We start from the raw sequence: 20,618 nt of genomic DNA on the forward strand, positions 1-20,618 counted from the left end.
CGGGGAACGGGGGTGGCGACACTAGGGTTGGAGGCTCCCGTGCCGGCCCTAAAGGAGCGACGCGGGGGCGGCCAAGCACGTCTCTGTTTTGCTGCCGGTAGTTCTGAAGGTGCTTATAGGCAAAACGAACTAAACACGCCCTTAGGCTGACTACAGCGGAGGGAGCAAGAGCAAATTTGCTCCCTCCTCGTTTCCCACGCCCTCTCTATCTACAGTGCCAAACAGTGCATCTACAGTGTCAAGCAGTGTATTTGCTTCTTCATTGGCTCCCTCCACTGTTTGCTCCCTCCACTGTGGACGGTCTTAACACTGCGAGATGCATGCATGGATATTCTCGATCAAAGCTAGTAAGCGTCGCCGTTAGCAGCAGCAGCAGACGGACGCATTAAATTGGAGTCCTCGAACATGCCTCCGGGAAACATCATTCTGAGCGTAAATCGCCGACAAGTCTGGTGCCTCGCATGCCTTCCACAGTGTACTCCACAAGGACAAGGAGCCCCGTAATTTTGCTCAAATCTTCGCTTGATTATATCTACAGGAGCGCTACGCGCGCTGGATTCAGATCAAATTAAAACACGTTTACCAAAAAAAAACACTGAACTGCGGTCGCCCGCCTCGAGGTCCAAGCCCGCGTCCGCTCGCCTTTTGCAAAGGACCACGAGAGCCGCGATTTTTTCTTTTTTATATTTAAAAAAAATAAAAATTTCAAAAATATATGTCTGTTTCGAAAAATTTCGAAAATATACCCCGTCACCGGGGGGGCGACAGTCCCTGGCCGGGGGCGCGTGGGGGCAAGGGGCCTGTCCCCCCCACGGGCGACTGGCCCCCCACCCACGGGCGACAGGGGGGCTGTCGCCCCCAATCGGGCGACAGGCTCTTGGCCCCCTATATAAACATTCTACCCACATTCCCTCCTCATTTTAGCCCAAAAATTTCACCAAAAATTCAGAAAAAAAGAGAGGGGTGAGGAGAAGGAAATCGGCGAAGCCCTGCCGGATTGCGCACTTGTGATCTGCAGGTTAGTACATTTAGCTTATGTAATTTTCCATTGGTATTGTAGAGTAATTTAATTTAATTAGTGTTATAGTAGAACCATTTAAGTAGGAGTTTAATGATACTTTAGTTACGTAGTAGTAAATTAGTTTAGAAAATTAGTACTACGCATTTATTATTACAATTGCAGTACTATTAGAGACGTGTTTATAAATTAATTACGATTTAGAATAGAATTTCGCATATGCAGTATAGAATTTGAGTGCCATCACGTAGTTATGAATAGTTATATGTTGTAGTTGAAATCCATACTTAGTTTTTACGGATTATTGAATAAGGTAGTGAAGTAAAGAGTATAACTCGATAAGTATTCTGTGGTATACAGATATGTCGAGCAAGATGCAGTTTCAAGTATTTTTTGGTGACTACAATATTTTGTATGGGCCAAATGGAGTAAACATTTCTGCCTTTAAGTGCACATCTAGCGCCATAGATAAACCTCTGGAGAGGAGTTTTGGTTCCATATGTAAGTGGCTGCAGCGTGGGTTCCGTGTCGATCCGGAGACACATGTGATGACCGTCCAGTCTCATGTTAATTGGGAGGTAGAAAGTGATTTATGGGAATTGATGATGATACACAGCACTGATGACTGGCTGAAGTACATGCAAGCAGCTCTAGAGCGTGGGTGGCCTCTGGCCATTCTTGTTTAAATCCGGGAGAAGACACAAAATGAAATCCAACATGGTACAGATCAAGCAACTCCGAGTATTCGAAGAGCGACCAACTTTGTTGAACAAGATGAGTCAGAAGAGATAGAGAACTAAAACATCGGACCACAGGGCCTTGCTGATGAGGGAGAGAGGATACATAGCATTGTGGACGAGATGGAGGCAGAAGACCAAACCGCAATGGAGATGGAACAATATGATGGCTCATCTGATGACGAGCAGTACTCATTGCCAAAAGAGTGGAAGGAGCATGGTTTTGGTAATCATGTCGCAGAAGACGTACGAAATCAGGAGTGAGAGTACAGAGGGGATGAGGTAGTGCAAGGTGCAACATATCCAAACATTGAAGCCGTAAAAGATGCTGTGAGACTATGGACAATATCATTGAAATGAGAATTTAGAGTCGTAAAGTCTGGCAGTAAAGAATATGAGGTGAAGTGTGTGAATGATGGATGTCCATGGCGATTACATGCATTCAAGGGAAAATGGAAGTCGAACTGGAAATGCTCCATTATGACAGAGCACACTTGTTTGCTGTCAGAAGTTCTTCCCTCGCATCGCAATATATCATGCGACTTTGTTGCAAAGCAAATATATGGGTTGATTATGGACAACCTAAATTATGAGCCAAAAATGATTGTTCGACACATTGAGCAGACTTACCAGTACACCATTAGTTATTTGAATGTATGGCGGGCTAAACAAAGGGTGTTCGAGATGCGGTTCGGCACATACGAGGCATCATATGATAACCTACCTCATATGTTATCCCAGGTTGCTGCTAGAAATCCTGGAAGCTTTTATGACACATACCTCGTAACAGCCGTGACTAGGAGGCAAAGCATTCTGCAACGAGACTTCTTTTGCCTAGGTGCCTGTGTTAGGGCATTTCAGTGTTGTCTTCCGGTGATCTGCATTGATGGCACATTTCTGACTGGAAGGTATAAAGGTCAGATACTCACCGCAATCGGGGTAGATTGCAATAACCAAATAGTTCCGCTTGCATTTGCATTTGTTGAGAATGAGAACTTAGACAGTTGGTATTGGTTCCTTGAATGAGTGAATGTTCATGTTGTTGCTGCACGTCCAAATGTGTGCCTTATTAGTGATAGGCATGCAGGTCTGCTACAATCAATACTGAAATTGCAACATGGAACTGCGACAACGCCTCCATTGAGGCCCGATGTCCAAAACAGGTGGTGCATTAGGCATATGGGTGCAAACTTCTATGACCACTTCAAGAACAAGGATCTTAAGAACATGTTTAAGAGGTTGTGCACCCAAAATCAACAGAGAAAATTCAATGCATTATGGCAGAAGTTTGATCAGTTGACTGCAGAGCTAGTGAAGGTAAGGGCATCAGGAACAAGCACGAGTCAGGCTGCAGAGGTTAGGGATTCAATTGAGAAGCCATTTTCACACTGGTTTCGAGGTGCACCTAAGGAGAAATGGTCATTCCTTTATGATACCAACGGAATACGGTATGGTATTCAGACAACGAACCATGCAGAGTGTTTCAATATGGTTATGCATTCTTGCAACCTGACTACGAAATACCAACGGAATACGGAATACCAACGGAATACGGAATACGGTCGATAGGATTCTCCTTCCGTATGCACGGGAGATTGCGGATGTGGACGAGGACGTACCGCCCTACAGCTGGGGTGAGGCGGTACTTGCAGCCACTTAGTGTGGACTCTGCGAAGGCTGCATGAAGACACATGGGAACGCTATCCTGGCGGGGTGCCCACTACTGCTACAACTTTGGTCGTACGAGAGGCTAGCCGTTGGTCGGCCCATCGTCAGCCACGAGCCTTACCACAAGGCCATGTACGGCGACGAGGAGGACGACAAGTCCACTATGGGAACTCTCTGGATTTGGCGTCAGGTACGTTCGCAACAAATCTAATTTTGTTATTCATTGTTACATGATGCATTAGCGCACTTTTAATTTTACTTATTCGGACTGCAGAGGTCCTGGGCGTATGCGTAGGTTAGACGCGCATATCCTGAGTTTGTTTCAGAGCTCGACATGCTGACGCCCGAGGATGTTGTCTGGGAGTCTTACAGCCCAGAGGCTGTGGCTACCCGTGCACCAGCAGGCCTGTCTTCGCACCGCTCCGCGAATACGAGCCTGTGGCTTACTATAGCCGTCCTGGTTTACGACATCGCGGTTGAGGCATATTGCCCCTGGAGAGTCAGGAGACAGTTTGGGCAGCGCTAGGAGTTTCCGGTGCCCACCGCGTTGGAGCGTGTCAGTCGCCAGGACCACAGGTAATTATGAATAAACTTGGCTCATACATTCGTGTCGAATCTAACGATTCTTCGTGGTCCACTTTTGTAGGTTGTCAAGGAGTGGTTTGCCGTACTTTGATGATTGGCTCACCAAGATGCAGCCGTGGGTGGACCAATAGGAACATGCAGACGAGCACTTGGTCCATCCAACAGGACCACACACAGACAGCTCCTTTAGGGCTTACCTCACCTAGTACTTACCCCGGACTCGGGCTCGTCTGGTTTATGTTGACACTCACCCGCAACCACACCAGGCGAGGCCTCAGGATGGCTATGCCCGGCACCACGTGGAGGCACTAGCTGGCGCGGTGAGTCTCTTGATCATATTTGCATATATATATATATATATATATATATATATATATATATATATATATATATATATATATATATATATATATATATATATATATTCATAAGATAATTCGTGTGTTTCTAACTTTTCCTTTACTGAATGGATGCAGTTTCGCCTTTGCAACATGATGGAGACGGACTGCTCGACTTACCTGGCGAGGGTACGTGCCGGATCCCTAATGACCCAGTTTGAGCAGACAGAGGCATGGTCGAGGCAGTGTGACCAGTTGCGTTCAGTACTGCACAACTTGGGAAGCCGTGTGCAGTACGAAGACAGCCACGGGTCGTCCCAGGCCTCGTCGTCGTTCCCGTGTCCGGCGACCGTGCACGGGCTGACGTCGTAGTACTACACAACTGCAGGTAACATAGATATCTCTTTAAAATTAGATCAAGTATTGCTACATATTTACCAATATCACAAACAAGATACGATCCAGCTACTGCGTTCGGCCATACTGTAATGTTTAGAGGGACACCACCAGTGGGCGAACCGTATCCAGGGATGGTACCGGGGCCACAGATACCGGCCTACACAGGTTAGTTTATGTTTCGTATTTCGGTTTCTACATGTCATGACGAAAGACACGAGCATACGCTAACATCCGCATTTTATGCGTAGGATTCTACCCCGATGCGGGCGCCAGACCTTCTTCCTCCTTTCGACCTGGTACAAAACACTCTCTCAATACACTCACTAATTTACCACACAACATATGTTGGTTTACGTTTATATGTTACGCAGGGTTTGTTTCGAGTACGTTCATTCCAGATAACGAGGGCGTCACCTTAGACGAACTCGACAGCTTGACTGCATACTCACCTGGCGCGCATGGTGACCCCGATGTCTTGGAGTATTCACAGCTAGGAGGAGCACCACTTGGGATCTCTCAGCAGCAGACACCGCAGCCCTTTGTGCGTCCTGAGCGACAGGTGAGGTCTCCGGATCATCACACCTACTCCGATGGCCATGTCCGTGCCCATCAGAGGGCTAAGAGGGTCCGACGCCCTAGGGTGGTTAGATATATACGATGTTTGTATTTCTGATGTTTATTTGTAATGAGATAGCTGTGGACCACTTATTTGTACACTTCAACGTTCGCCTCTGATCACTCTCGTATTTTCTATTACATACGATAGATGGTATGTTTATGCTTCGCTGCTCCATTAGAACTAACTACGATTCAAACTCGATATTATGTACATGTCCAGTGAATGCAAGTTTGGTACGAGACATACATACAAGCATAATACATCATTAACAATACTAAATGCGAATACATCTTAAACCGATGAACATCATATGTTGTAGATCATGGCATGAAATCATCTAGGTCGTCATCCCAGTTGACAGATGGTGGTGTTGCAGGTGGTGTAGTAGTGCTCGACGAACCTCTTGCCTTTCCGTTTCTCTCTTTTCTGGATCTACGTTCATGTACAGGGGGAGGAACATCATGTGTTGGAGGCTATAGTTTGGGGGGCATAAAGTCATCCATGTCGTCATCCCAGTTAACACAAGTTGGTGCTTGAGGTGCTGCAACATGACTTGACGAACCTCTTCCCTTTCCATTTCTCTCTTTTCTGGATCTAGGTTCATGTACAGGGGAAGGAACATCATGTGTTGGAGGCCATGGTTTGGAGGGCATGAAGTCATCCATGTCGTTATCCAAGTTAACACAACTTGGTGCTTGAGACTTGGTGCTTGAGGTGCTGCAACATGACTTGACGAACCTCCGGTCATCTGTTCTTGTGGAGGCCAAGTACTATCACCCGAAGATCTTCTCCACCTCCTTCGCCTAGTTTGCGGCATAAGTCCACCGAAGATACATACCAATTTACAGAAATTTGGTATCGATTTGTTAATCAACTCCGTGTCCTCGGGGTATTCCTAGCATATAATTAAACAACAATGTTACTGTTTCATACATATGGATTCCAAATGACGGACGTGATTAGAACTGAATGAGAGTTACCTTAATGTGCATCTCATGCACCTCTGGCCGCATCCATATCTTACAAGAACTTTGTAAGAATCCAATGATATTAGAATGATTCGCTAGTTCACGTACTCTCATGTATATCTTCCGATGTTCTAGCAGGTATCCCTTTACATCTTGCGTTGTAATACCTCGAAATAATGTGAAATCTTTAAACTCTACTACTTTGGGCAACACCATCTCTATCGTACCATCCGCTAACGGATCCAACTTCTTACTGATAACAAGATGGATCATGATATCAAGTATTATATTAGATTTTTCTTCGATCCATGAAAATCCTACACAATTGGAGGCAGCCATTACCTTATACTGCAATATCAATAAGGTACTGTCATAATTCTATTCTAATTCATAATTAATTTAAACACAAGTCTGTAATAGTACTGAAATTGTAAATACTAAACGAGTGTTCTAAAGCACCAAATCTAATTAAGCTAATCCGCTAATTAAATTAAATTGTTATACAATATCAATGGACTCATACGGAAGTTACCGGTAGATCACAAGTGCGCAATTCGGCAGAGCTTCGCCGCTTTTCTTCTCCTCACCCCTCTCTTTTTTTTTCTGAATTTTTGGTGCAATTTTTTGTCTTAAATGAGAAGGGAATGGAAGCCCGGGCTTATATAGGGTGGGAGACCCCTGTCGCCCGTGAGGGGGGGGGGGGGGGCGACAAGCCCCCTCCCTCCACACACCCCCCGCCAGGGACCTCTTTGCAAATTCAAAAAAAATTACATTAAGGTTCTGTCGCCCGTTGCTTGGGCGACAGGACCCCTGTTGCCCCCCCGGGCCACCGGGGTATATTTTCAAAAAATTTCGAAACGGACATATATTTTTGAAATTTTGATTTTTTTAAATATAAAAAAGAAAAAGACGCACAAGAGCCTACTATTTGTATGGGCTGCGCTGGTTCGAGCCCGTCTCGCTGCGGCCCGCCGCGGTGGTCAGTCGAACGAGCTGGAGCCTGGAGAGCTGGTGCTAGCCATTCGGCCGGCCTGCGCGCGGCTGCGCTCGGGCTGTCGTGCAGATGGCCCAAATTGATGTGGTTCGTTTTTTTAGCATAATTGATGTGGTTCGTTGAGCAGGGAAAACAGGGATTCAGAGGGAACTCACATTTTCTATAAAATTATAATAAAATTAATCACTTTTGAAAATACCCATGTCAGAGGAAGGTCTTAAGCCCTTAACCGATATTGTCTTTCCAAAATCCAAAGTGAACTGTCGATTGCCGTGTTCAAATCAAACCTACTCCCTATAACTCAGAATATAGCTATTTTTAAACTTTTAAGTTTTGACTATGAATGGTAAAAAGTCATAGAGATTATCATGATAAAACTGATATTAGTTTATCATATTGAAACCAACTATCAGGCTATCCATACTCGTCATACGTTAAATTCATCCTCTAAAAGGAATTTTCCGTTCTGGTGATCGATATTCTCTCCTCTATATCCAGTTTTTCTACACCCGTCATACTCTATATCTCTTCTTTTATACCAACAACCCATTCGTGGGACCCACACATCAGCCTTTCCCTCTATTTTTTACTCCCCCAGCACCCTCCCTCTCTCTCGAGTGCATCCTCTGCTCCTCCACCTCCATGGCTGGTCTCGCAGCGCATCCTCCCTCCTCCCTCCTGCCTCCGCCGCGAGCTCCACCAACCGAGCGGAGCCACAGGCCCGTGCCGCCCTCACATCTTCTCTCTCGATTCGACGCGGCGGCCCGACTCGAGCTCGAGCTCCACCACGGCGGCAGGATCTCCAGCCGGCCTCCATCCCTCCCGTGCCGGTGCTCCCTCCAGATCCGGCTCTCCCGGAGCGGCGGCAGACTAGGGGCTGCCCCGGCGGTGGAGGAGTGGAGGAGGCGCGGAGCAGAGGCCGCGACAGACGGGCGACGGCTCCTCGCGATGCGACCCTCCTCAGGATGGAAGCACGGCCGGTGCAGTGGCGATTGTGGCACAGCTTGCAGGGCGCGGCGGGCGGGCAGCAACGGCTCCTCACGCCGCGGCACTCGACGGGGCGGAGGCACGACCCGCGGGGTGCGGCAGGAGGGCGGCGTTGGACTCTCTCTCTCCCTCTCTCCCTCTCTCTCTCTCTCTCTCCTGGCACGAGGTTGTTGGACGGCGCGGTCCTGCATCATGGTGGCGCGTAGTGGGAGGCCGCTACCTCCGCTCGTTTTGGCGGACTCGCGCCACGGCTGAAAGCATCTAGGCCCTCAAGGTATGTTTCGGTGATTAATGACAACCATTATTGTGACTAATGAGTTTGTGCAGCTTAATGAAATCTTATCGCTCATTGGATCATATGTTAAAGAGGCCCCTAAATTTCATTATTCAAAAAGGCGATCTCGGTATTCAACTCAAGTATATAACAAGACTAAGGATCTTTCTAGTCCTAAGTGTCGTAAGGTTGAGAAGGACACTTAGGTTAGTATAGGTTTTATAGTTTTGTAGAGGTCGCACTATTAAGAGGGGTTAAGGCCAAGTAACTTGAGCATGGACATGGTCAATCAAAAATGGATGCACACATTGGTCACTCAGGTTCTTGGAAGCTCAAACAAGTGCTATTCAGTTCATATCTCAAGAATATTTGGATTTCATTCAAGACTCAGATTAGAAAAAGCAAAATCAAGAAAAAGTTTTATCACCGGTTTAACCGACGACATTAATTTTCTATACGTCGGTTAAACGCAGTTGCCGAAGTCTGGACACAGTGTTCACCGGATTAATCGATGATGTTTAAAATTAACGTCGGTTTAGTTGTCCAGAGAGTCGGTTTTTCAGGGGTTTTCAGGCTTACACTCACCGGTTAAACCGACGAAGGATTTGAGTTAGCGTCGGTGCAGTTGTCCAGAGAGTTGGTTTTTCAGTTGATCAGTGGACAACTACACTCACCGGTTAAACCGATGATACGCCAGTTAAATTGACCGAGCTGTAACGGCTAGTATTTCAAATGGGCAGTTTACATTCATCGGTTAAACCGACGATGACTTTAGGAGGGCCGTCGGATTGACCGGCGTTGCGTACTTTTCTGGCAGCTTTTCTCCAACGACTCTATCCACGTGAGCTGCCTATATATACCCCTCCAATGGGTCATTTTAAAGTCTCTTGACACCAGGCAACACTCATACACTCATTCTCTTGTTGAGAGCCACCTTGAGCTTCACATTCCACTCATTTGATCATTCAATCATCCAAGAAGTAAGGCTAAGGACTTGAGTAGATAGAAGCTTGTGTGCATCCGTTCTTGGTGATCGGTTCTTGCTCAAGTGAAGGCCCTAGCTTGTTACTCTTGGTGATTGGCATCACCTAGGCGATCTTGGTGATTGAGGTGCTTCTTGCGGAGCTTGCCAAGTTGATTGTGGGAGCCCGAAGAAGATTGTACGTGGCTTGAGCTCCACCACGCCGGGATGGTGAACAGAGACTCTTAGTGAGCACCCTCGTCTTGGTGACATGGGAGGTGACAAGACTCTTAGTGAGTGTCACAATGTGGATTAGGGGTGTGTGCCAACACATCGACATCACGGGGAAAAAATCCGGTCGTCTCTTGCCAACTCTTTATATTCAAGCACTTACTTTCGTGCAATTTATTCATGTGCTTGACCCTAGAGATCATAACTTAGCTCTACCTTGCTTAGATTTATATCTTGTTGTATCCTTTATAGCTTGTGTAGGTTGCTTAGTTAGCCGGTTGGTGAATTGAGCCTTACTAGCATTGCATAGGTTAAGGTTGCCTTATTTTGTTTTAAAAATTTGAAAAAGGCCCAATTCACCCCCCTCTTGGTCCATCGATCCTTACAACGACGCTCGATGGGGGCGGAGGCACGATCGGCGCGGCGGCTGTGGCACGGCCCACGGGGTGCGGCAGGTGGGCGGCGGCGAACTGGCCCTCTCTCCCCCCCTCTCCCTCCCGGTGCGAGGTTGTTGGATGTCGCGGCTCCCGCACCATGGTGGCACCGTAGCGGGAGGCCGCTACCTCCGCTCGATTTGGCAGACCAATCCGAATCCGCAACGATAGCGGACGTGATAGTGCCCCCCGCTGCAACACTTTTGTACGCTAAAATGTACTGGAGGGAGGGATAGCGTTTGCTATCCTGTACCCACTGCGGACTGCCTCATAACTAGTAGCCTTTTATATTTAAAAATAATTATTTTAAAAACATATTATTGATCGAAGATCAAACGATTTGATTTTGATGAAGTCAAAAAGTTGATATATTTTGAGATGGGGGAGCATAAAACATCTCCCAAATTCAGGGCTAAAAGTTAACTCTTTTGAGTGCCTTGGAAAGTGAAATTCCAATGGCACCGAAATCATGCAATCAACCAATGAAACTAGAAAAAAATAACTAATGGGACTAGCAAACTAGATTGCAAAAATTGAGGAGTCAGTAGGGGTGTTAACGGATTGCAAAACGGATTGCACCGAAATCATGCAATCAACCCTAATGTTTTCTTCATGATTCAATTTGATATTTATATATTCTTAGCTCAAAATTAAATAAGATAAAAATCCGACCCGGCCCTTACATGTCAGTGACGAACGGCGGCAAATTCCCATGTCAGACAAAGGCGTAAACTGTTAATCAAAGATCTTAGCGACCATGATGAAAGGGAGGTTACGGAACAGTGGTAGGACGACGGCCACATGAGAAAAGGACGCGGAGCGCTTAACCTGCCAATGGATAATAGCCACCTGACCCGTTGGCCAAGTCGGACCGGCCGGGAACACGCCGGCGACGTCCTACTCTGAAGATCCTCGGTTCCTTCCTCTGTTATCCCCTCTCCACGGGAACATCATCTCACACGCCGCGGAATTTCCAAGTTCCCATTCAAGTTTCTTGGGACCTAGAGTATTTTTTTTTTCAGCCCACGAGCGTTGAAATCGGTCGCCTCCCATTGGTCGGTCCAAGCTGCACACGGCATGGCAGCGAGCGACGACTTCCCGCCACGCCGTGTGTGTGAGAACTGTGAAGCTTCCAGATGCGCGTCTCATCAATTCGCCACTCCCGCGTACAGGTACATGGCAGGTGCCTACTGCTAGTATAAAACCACGCGGACATGGCCACCATGTTTGGCAGCCAGCAACTCAGCAGCAATCGACAAAGACACAGTGCTACTGATCTGAGAAGCTTCTACTGCCACTAGCCAACCCGCCGAGGCATCTCTGCAAGGCGAAGCAGGTCGAGGGCATGGTTATGGTTGTCGCGTCGCCGGCGTCGGGCGAGCTCGGCTCGCTCTTCGCGGCGTTCGACAAGGACGCCGACGGCAGGATCTCCGCGGCCGAGCTGCGGCTCTGCATGCGGGCGGCGCTGGGCGAGGACGTGACGGCCGAGGACGCCGAGGCGCTGGTGGCCTCGGTGGACGCGGACGGCGACGGCCTGCTGGACGAGGGCGAGTTCGCGCGGCTGGTGCGCGCGGAGGCGGCGGGCGGCGAGGAGGAGGAGGAGCGGCGGCGGCGCAGGGGGCTCGTGGCGGCGTTCGGCATGTACGCGGTGGAGGGCGAGGGGCGCATCACGCCCGCCAGCCTGAGGCGGATGCTCAGCAGGCTCGGCGCGCGCCGGGAGGTCGACGACTGCCGCGCCATGATCCGCAGGTTCGACCTCGACGGCGACGGGGTGCTCAGCTTCGACGAATTCGAGATCATGATGATGAACGCCTGAACAAAATGCGTCACAAGGGGATCCATGCATGGACAGATTGTGATTGTGGTTTCTCTTGCCGGCTTTGTACATTTCTTTTTTCTGCTCTTTACTTTTCCTTTTTGCAATGGGCTCTGTACAGTTCGTAGCTGCAATGGACATACACTCGGACGAATGGAATACATAGTTCATTCATTATATTTTCTTATTTTAAAAACGAATATTGTTCATTTCTTATTTTCTTATGGCTAGCTGGCCAAATTGCCTTGGCTGCTCTGCTCTTTTACCATTTCATGTGTGTATATCTCTTCTTCTTCTATTTCAGAAGCAAACAATGATTCATTGGTCAGTCAATTAGAGCAAATCAATTAGAATCCTAATTAGTCAGAACTCAGACAAATCAATCGAAATCCAAATTGAAAACTGGATAGTCAATGCCTCACGTGATCACGGCATAGTTTGTATTGGAGTGAAAGAGCACAAAATTGATACTCATATACATACGTGCACATGTAGCAACGCACGGCCATCGTGCTGGTTCATTCACTTCATGTAAAGGATTCCGATAGGATTCTAATTGATTGGCCGCGTGTCATGATTGTGAGATATTGATTATCCGGATTTCGGTTGAAACCCCAATTGATTTGTCCGGATTCTAATTAAAATTCGAATTGATTTGTTCAAACTTCCATTAAGATTTCAATTAATGGACGAAGGAAACATTGCTTACTTTAGAAATAACTAGCATAATGCATGTGCGTTGCTACAGACAACATAATAAATATGTATAATATTACCAACAAAATAATATCACCAGCTTTGTGCTCGTTCTCCGTGTGCAGGCTATGTTGTGATCACACGCGACATTGATTGTCCGGATCTGATTGGGATTCCGATTGATTTATCTGAGTTCTGATTATGATTCTGATTGATTTGTCCAGGTTCCAATAAGAATTCCAATTGACGAAAGACTTGTCCGACTCGTATATGGGATGGACTAAGGCCCACATGTCAATGATACAAGACGGACCAAATCAAAAATTTAGGTGGAAACCTTACTCACTTTAGTAATAGGTATAGACCAGGTAATTATATCCATACATTGCTATGAACAGAGTTGATATTAGTATCGAATATGTATAGATGTTCATTCGTTAATTAAGCAACAGCTAGCCGGTACATCCTGGCTGTGCTTCAGCAGCCCGCCACCCTAATCTGAAACGGATGGTCCGACCAATGCAACCGGATGATCCGACGCTAGAAAAGGAGGGTCAGACTACTTCTTGGGTTATTCTTCAGAGAAGGCTGTTGCGCAGAGCTGAAAATCCCTTCAGGGTCGGATAGTCCGACGCTAAGGAAATTAACTGTCGGACTAACACTCGAATTATTCTCCAGAGAGCCTATTTTCTTGGGATGGAATATATGCTTCAGGGTCGGATGATCCGACGCTTTTGTCTTGAGCATCGGACTAAATGTCGGAGCAATGATCAGAGAAGGTGTTTGGAATTCAGGATTTATCCTACTGCACCGGATGATCCGACGCATGATTAAAAGAGGGTCAGACTAAAGGGTCGGATAATCGACGTCAGCAAACAATTTAAATTGCAACAACTAATGTGGAGATCACAATGGGGTCGGATGATCCGACGCCCTTCTCAGAGTACCGTCGGATTATCCGACGCCTACGCAGAAAAGGCATAACGGCTACTCAACGGCTAATCTGAGTTAGTGGCCTACATAAGCGCCTCACCCCGGCCATTTTAGAGTAGCCGGAGTTCAGAGAAGTCCCACACACATCCAAGAACATCTCCAAGCCAACCAAAGAGCAAATTGATCACATCTTTAGGTTTAGCATATGCTTTGTGAGTGTTAGTGCTAGATTAGCTCTTGAGTGAGTGAGTGAGCAAGGTTGTGTGCCTTGTGCTTTGGTTCTAGGAGAGAACCACCTCTTGTACTCGGTATGCCGGCCCCTTGGAGTCTTGGTGGCTCGCCGGCAACGTCTTCGACCCTTCGGCTTGGTGTGGAGCGGCGACGACACTCTTTGTGCGGGGGACGTGGAGACCCCCATCCTTAGTGGAGAAGCTCCTTAGTGGAACCCGGGGCTAAGGTGACCGTGATTATATTCACGGAAGAGACTTAGTGGCCGAGAAGCAATACTCTTTGTGAGTGCTTCAACAACGTGAATGTAGGTGTGCCTTTGTGGCTAACCGAACCACGGGATAAATCATCGTGTCAAAGAGTTTGCTTTCTCTCATCCCTCCTTTAAGCTTCCGCATTTCATATTGCAACTTGTTTGCCTATACTTTTCTAGAGTACTTTTTTGATAGGATTGGCTATAAGTTGCATAACTCTTTTGGGATGAGAGTTTTCACACTAGATGAACCATAGTTGCACATCTAGATAGTATGATCTAGTTTAAGTTTTGTGCAAATTAGTTGGAGCTTGAAGTTAAGATTTTTAGTTTGCCGAATTCACCACCCTCTTCTTAGGCTACGAGCACCCGATTCCTTTCAGCATTTCCTCTCACTCACATGCATGACTCATAATATTTTCAAACAGCTCGGCAGAGTTTGAAGGTGAACGAGGCCAGCCAAAATGTTGGTGATGTCCTCATCATTTAAAGAACAACTGTGTTTGGAACAATTATGCATTGCGGCATCAATGCACTACTTCTTCCGTACTAAAATATCAATCGTTCTAACTTTTCTAGATTCATAAAATTTGTTATGCACCTAGATATGATATATATTTAGATGTATAGAAAAACCATGAATCTATAAAAACCAAAACGACTAATAATTTGAGACATAGTAAGTATTTAGTTTGAGAGAGAGAGAGAAAAGATTTGAGCAAATTAACTGAATGAGACGTTAACAAGATTTAACCTCGGACGCACCCGAAGCAGCAGCCGCACTTCCATTTGGCGGCACGGCAAACTCTCTTTTGGCAAATTGGCATGCATTCGGCGGCGGCACAGGAAGACGACAGCTCGAGGCCGGCGAAGCTGGCATCTCATTCGCTACTGTTTTCGGCCAGTGCTCCAATAATTGTTCTCCATCTATGCTCTGCACTGCAGTACTGCACCATGGCCACGGGAGATAAAAAGGGAAGAAATCTTTTGACGCATTTCTGTATCGAGCAGTATATCTTGCATGCAGATTACGCCCTCGATCTGCCATCCATGGCTGTCCTGAATTAAAATCCGTTTCTATAGCAGTAATTAAACGCGTGGGACGGGCGCGAGCGGAATTAATCCACCCAGCCGAAAGCGTGATCCACCCACGCTCATCGATCCAAACCCAACCATCCCGCCGCAGCCCGGCCGAGGAGGGACAAATCAGAACGGCGCCGTCGCGGTCCGCTGCTGATTGCCGGTGGCGTGCGCTCGTGCCGCTCGCCGCCACATCTCGCTTTCCAGGCGTACACGCCGCTTCGCGGCTGCACGCACGCTCGCGTACGCGGCGCAGGCCTTCGTCCGGCGGCAGGCGCCGTCCCATCCGTTACAGTGCGCAGGCAGCTAAATGGCGAGTTCATTGTCCTTCTCGGCTTCTCCTTCCGGCCGGCCCCTCCTCCCGTGTCCGTTCCTGCGCTCTCGGTTCCTCTCGCGCCGCGCAATGGCGCCTCGGCGGCGCCGGGCGTGGCCCGCGGCTGCCGTCTTCGTTGCGGCCGTGGTCGCCGTCGGCTTCGCGGCCGAGGCGGCGGACATGGTCCAGGAGAGGCTGACGGTGGGCATGACGATCGTCGCCGACGCCGCGTCCACGGGGGCAGGCAAGTCCACGCCGCGCTCGTTCTTTCGTTCCCGTGGCGGTGTGTGTGTGTGTATGTGTGTCAGCCCGCGACGTGATCCGCCGTGCTTCCTTCCTTCTCCACTACGGCTCGCAGTGTGCCTCGACGGGAGCCCGCCGGCGTACCACCTGCACCGCGGCTCCGGCGCCGGCGCGCGCAGCTGGCTGCTCCAGTTCGAGGGCGGCGGCTGGTGCAACGACGTGCGGTCGTGCGCCGACAGGGCCGGGACGCGCCGGGGGTCCACCCGCCTCATGACCAAGGTCGAGGTTTTCTCCGGCATCCTCAGCAACCTCCCGTCCAGGAATCCAGGTACGAGTCACCAATCTTCTCACCTTACCCCCCTCTGAATTCTACTTCGAAACTTCAGATTGCCGAGTCCCCGTGCCCCATGCGTTCATATTTGGACGTGATCTTGAATTGAACTCTCTTGCCATCCACTCGAGATCTCTTGCACGCCGATTCGTCGGCGGCAAACAAGGCATGCTCCCCTTCTTGCTTGTACAGCAGCTTGCTTTTGCGAAAGGTGACAGCGCGATAGCAATCATGGATTCAAAATCGGGTAGGTAGCACGAACAGTTTTGCTTTAATCTAGGTCCGTGCATTTCCCTCGCGAATTCAAGCTCATGGTCCTACAAAAATCATTTTGCGTGGGGTGGGAAGCACAGCGCTTCTGCTTCTGGCCCACGTACATCTGTTTCAGGCCCACCGCAAATTTCGTCTCGTTCAAGAGAGATGAATGCAAATTTAGATTCATTATGAAATGTGAAATTCCTATTAAATATTTTTTTGGAGGATTTATAGTCTCGTTTATGATCATGAATAATCTTCCAGTGGTCATTCATACAGATAAAGTTTCTTCCAGGGGTTTCCTGTGGCTGTGTACTCTACAGTTGGTTAGCTGTTTCGGCACACAGCTCAAGTCTTCATCTGTTTGTAGAGCAACTTTTTGTTTTTTGTTTTCTTTGCGGGTAGAGCAACTTTTTGTTGCCACACAGACTACAAACTTTTCATCTTTGCTTTCCAGCTGACCTGCAAAATTCTTGTATTCGACAAAATTAGGCATGCATGGTAACATCATGTTAGCTAAAATGTTAATCAGATTTTTACAACTGGAATCGTGTGAAGCTACGTTATTGCGATGGTGGATCCTTCTCGGGTGATTCAGAATATAGAAATGGGGTATGCTTCTCAAGCTAACATAAGTTACCATGTGTAATCGTGCACAGGGATTTTCTAAATTCCGCAGCATCTTACTCACTGTTTGGTGTTTGCCATTTTTCAGTCCTCAGTCCTCTACTTTAGAGGTCAGAGGATATGGGATGCTATTATCACTGATCTACTTCAAAAGGGACTAGCGAAAGCCAAAAATGTATTTTCTGCACAAATATCAATTGTTTTCAGTAGATATAAATTTGGAGTTCACTTGTTTTATGCTTTCAAGTCATGCATTTGCTTTCTTCAGGTACTGCTCTCAGGCTGTTCAGCAGGAGGCCTAGCGACATTCTTCCACTGCGACAGCCTCAAGGAGCGTCTAGGAGGAGCTACCACGGTGAAATGCCTGAGTGATGCAGGATTTTTCCTTGATCTGTAACATTGGAGGCCCAGCAAAACAAAAGTTCATTCTGGCTACATGTTTATTGAAGCAAATGTGTAAAAGAACTCTGATTTCTATTTTTTTCCAGGACTGACATTTCTGGCAACAACAATATGAGGAAGTTCTTTAGCAGCTTAGTTTCGTTGCAGGTTTGTACCTTTTCACCGTCTCTTTTCAAATTGTATTTGAGAATATTCAATAAATGTGTTATAGCATGAGCTGTTCTGTAGGGAGTTCAGAAGAATTTGAACAAAGACTGCCAGAATTCAACAGACTGTCCATACCTGGTATATGTTCTTGAGGTTCTTAGTTTCCCTTCAGAAAAAAACTGAAATGTGAGCAGGTCTCGGTTTGTGTAACCCTTGTTAACTATCTATGCAGTGTTTTTTTCCACAATATGCACTTCCAGACATCAGAACCCCATATTTCATCTTGAATTCAGCTTATGACGTGTATCAGGTCAAAAAGGACTTGCACAATTTTTCCCCTCCAAACGAACTAGTACTATTTTTCAGCATTGACAAGTAACAATGCTGGTCTGAACTTCCTTGGACAGTTCCATCACATTTTCGTGCCCCCTTCATCTGATCCTGGGGGGCAATGGAGCCGCTGTAAGATGGATCCTGGTGCATGCAGCACATCCCAAATTGCAACCATCCAAGGTTTCCATCAATCAATTTTTTTGCCTTCAGGAAATTCAGTCTAAATCGTTTTCCTCGGACTTTCCAGATACCAACTAATTGAACAAACATCTGTGAGGTTCAGGATTGATGTTACCAGCTTCAAGCCAATATTCATATTGTCAATTTGTTTGCAGGCCTGAGAAGTGCAATGTTGACATCTCTGAAACAGATTGAAGGCAAACCAGAGGCAGGGATGTTCATAAACTCTTGTTTTGCACATTGCCAGAGTGAGCTGCAAGACACATGGTTTGCACCAGATTCCCCGATGATACACGATAAGGTAATTGTAATTTACAAGACCAAGCTGCTGTATGCATGAAACTGAAAGTATAATTCTTATTAGCCATAGATGGAACTTTGGTTAACATTATAGAGTTTCAGAAAATCGCAGAGGTGATAGGTGATTGGTACTTTGAAAGAGGAGCTGCCAAGGAGATTGACTGCGCCTATCCTTGTGATTCAACTTGTCACAACCTTATACCATCTGATCAGGTTGGATTGTGAGGGGGAAAGTTGTGTTTTGCACAAAACAACACCACAGTATAGTATCACTTAGGCAAAAAATAGGGAACTGATGCATAATGCCTCGTTGATTATAGGAATTGAGGATGTATTAGGAGTTCGGCAGAAGATTATGCTCACTTCTGATCATAATAAAAAAGTTACAATGTAAGTGCAGTTCACTGCAGAATTGACATATCAGGTGAATTGTGAAAAAAAAGAACTAGTTCATATTATACTGATCACATTTTATGCATTAGCGTCAGCGAGCATCCATTATTATCTGTCCCTATCTTGATATGCGTCAACAAGATGAAATATCAATGAACCAGGTTTCAGCCTAATCAAGACAAATATCTGTCTTGCACTAAAAGTATTCCTTCTTCTCTGTACAGGATGGAATCTCAGGTGCTCAAAGTGGAAACGAATTCTTCAGCATTAGTTGTCGAAAAATGGTTATTTACATGTATATATTGCTCATTGCATTACAAATCATTTGACACAGGATGAAATTTGCCATATCAGTTTACCAGTCATTGATACACGGGCTCTGATTTCTCCACCAGATACAATTTTGGGATTTAAGATAGGAGTCCGAGTTGATAAATTAATCCATTTGCCTGGCAATGACATCTTGTGTTCGCAAAAGATGGCCCATGCCACAGGTGAACTAGAGAGTTTTTCACCATATAAACAGCAGCGCGAGAAGGTGTTGCTGTAAATTGATGACTTGTTAAATACAGAGTACTTGGTAGTATCGATGTTGTGTTCAACAAGTCTCCTCACCCTACCTCTTTAATCACAGACCATTTTAATGGAAACTTCAGGTTGGCCAGCAAATATGTATTTTTAACCTTAAAAGAAAAAACGAAAGTCCGGAAAATGCTCTCCGTTTGAAAGTACAAGGCTTATTTTATACATATACATAATTTGACACAAAAGTGAACTTCGTGTTCTCATTTAAAATACTTTTATATTATAAATTTGTAATTGTATCAAACAATGTTTTAAATAGCTGTATGATTATAACATTTTAAATAGCTGCATGAAACTATATGATTATAACATTGTAATTTCTTATTAGCTGCTATAGATGAAAGTATAATTGTATCAAACAATGTTTTAAATAGTGAGCTATAGCGACAGCTAAGATCTAAGTTGTACATGAAAAAACATAGCTAAATCTCTCTCAAACAGCTATAGCCGGAGACGGGGAAGCTATAGCTAGTGATTTAAAACCTTGGTATCAAATAAACAAAACATAAAAAACTTTCTCCTAACGAAATGAAATGTGCATATGTTAAAAGTCCTAGAGTTGTGTAAATGAAACAATGCTTGCTTTGTAGGCTGTGCCGGCGTTGCAAAAAAGTAGTTTGATTAAATGGTTCCTAGAACTTCACTTGCGTTGAATACATTGTTGATGCATCATCTCGCCACTGCTGTTTTTAATCTCACAATTTGCACTGATGTTAGAGAACTTCTTCTTTGCCATCTTAAATGCATCAGAGCAGAATATATAGACTAAACAAACGAACGCATCTGTTGCAGATACAAGTCTAAGGATACGCTTTTGAATCAGTTTTGCAAAACAAGGATGCACATGTTTCAACTAGCTATGTAGGCCAGTACTGAACAAACAACTGTATAATAAGATCAAGCTAATCTCAGTCATCCTATTCCTAGCTTAACCTGACCTGGTGTGTGCTTTTGCTGCTTCTTGACATCAAGAAAAGTCTTGAAGACACCCATCTTGCCGCCTATGGACAATCACTCTGATCAATGGCGGGGAAGTGTAGGTGAACTCCGGCAACCCCTTGCCGCCGGTGATCACCAGAACACACACCAACACCTGGAACGCACGCGAACACAGAGACACAGGGAGAATGGTGCCGCAACTTCGCGACGTTTTCTGACTCAGTTACTGAATATATATGAAAGATTACAGTGGCTTGATGCCACGACGCTGCTATCTTCACGCTCCACTACTGCCGTGCCATCCCACGGTTAGAGCATGCCGATTGCCACGGACGCGATGCGCACGCCACA

At 46.3% G+C, this 20,618-nt stretch overlaps 2 protein-coding genes across 7 annotated transcripts; both read left to right on the forward strand.

Annotated features, from left to right (window-relative positions):
• The first annotated feature begins 11,434 nt into the window (after positions 1-11,434).
• On the forward strand, positions 11,435-12,247 carry LOC120691586 (probable calcium-binding protein CML31). Its single transcript, XM_039974684.1, has one exon. It carries the CDS (start codon positions 11,559-11,561, stop codon positions 12,027-12,029), a length of 471 nt encoding a protein of 156 aa, XP_039830618.1. The 5' UTR covers positions 11,435-11,558; the 3' UTR covers positions 12,030-12,247.
• Positions 12,248-15,100: 2,853 nt separating this feature from the next.
• Positions 15,101-19,329, forward strand: LOC120692674 (pectin acetylesterase 9-like). Of its 6 annotated transcripts, XR_005682701.1 has the most exons (13): positions 15,116-15,776; positions 15,891-16,103; positions 16,894-16,973; positions 17,077-17,163; positions 17,257-17,381; positions 17,477-17,537; positions 17,619-17,675; positions 17,770-17,847; positions 17,945-18,050; positions 18,206-18,351; positions 18,453-18,563; positions 18,671-18,740; positions 18,968-19,091. XR_005682701.1 is itself a non-coding variant. In XM_039976046.1 (12 exons), exons 1-12 carry the CDS (start codon positions 15,530-15,532, stop codon positions 19,070-19,072), a joined length of 1,416 nt encoding a protein of 471 aa, XP_039831980.1. In that variant the 5' UTR covers positions 15,111-15,529; the 3' UTR covers positions 19,073-19,329. The 6 variants fall into 6 exon arrangements, 4 of the variants coding, with proteins under 4 accessions (XP_039831981.1, XP_039831983.1, XP_039831980.1 ...); XR_005682702.1 differs by lacking the exon at positions 18,968-19,091 and having other exon boundaries at positions 15,109-15,776; positions 18,463-18,563; positions 18,671-18,831; XM_039976046.1 differs by lacking the exon at positions 18,671-18,740 and having other exon boundaries at positions 15,111-15,776; positions 18,968-19,329.
• Positions 19,330-20,618: the final 1,289 nt, after the last annotated feature.

Source organism: Panicum virgatum, chromosome 9N, assembly GCF_016808335.1.
Source record: "Panicum virgatum strain AP13 chromosome 9N, P.virgatum_v5, whole genome shotgun sequence".
Classification (NCBI taxonomy): domain Eukaryota; kingdom Viridiplantae; phylum Streptophyta; class Magnoliopsida; order Poales; family Poaceae; genus Panicum; species Panicum virgatum.

What these genes read in the sequence shown, in the direction of transcription:
- LOC120691586 (XM_039974684.1), top strand. Translation starts at nt 11,559, where the DNA reads ATGGTTATGGTTGTCGCGTCGCCGGCGTCGGGCGAGCTCGGCTCGCTC.
- LOC120692674 (XM_039976046.1), top strand. Translation starts at nt 15,530, where the DNA reads ATGGCGAGTTCATTGTCCTTCTCGGCTTCTCCTTCCGGCCGGCCCCTC. An exon ending in GACTAGCGAAAGCCAAAAAT is followed by an intron (nt 17,164 to 17,256) that starts GTATTTTCTGCA and finishes TGCTTTCTTCAG; the next exon opens with GTACTGCTCTCAGGCTGTTC. An exon ending in CAGCTTATGACGTGTATCAG is followed by an intron (nt 17,848 to 17,944) that starts GTCAAAAAGGAC and finishes TTCCTTGGACAG; the next exon opens with TTCCATCACATTTTCGTGCC.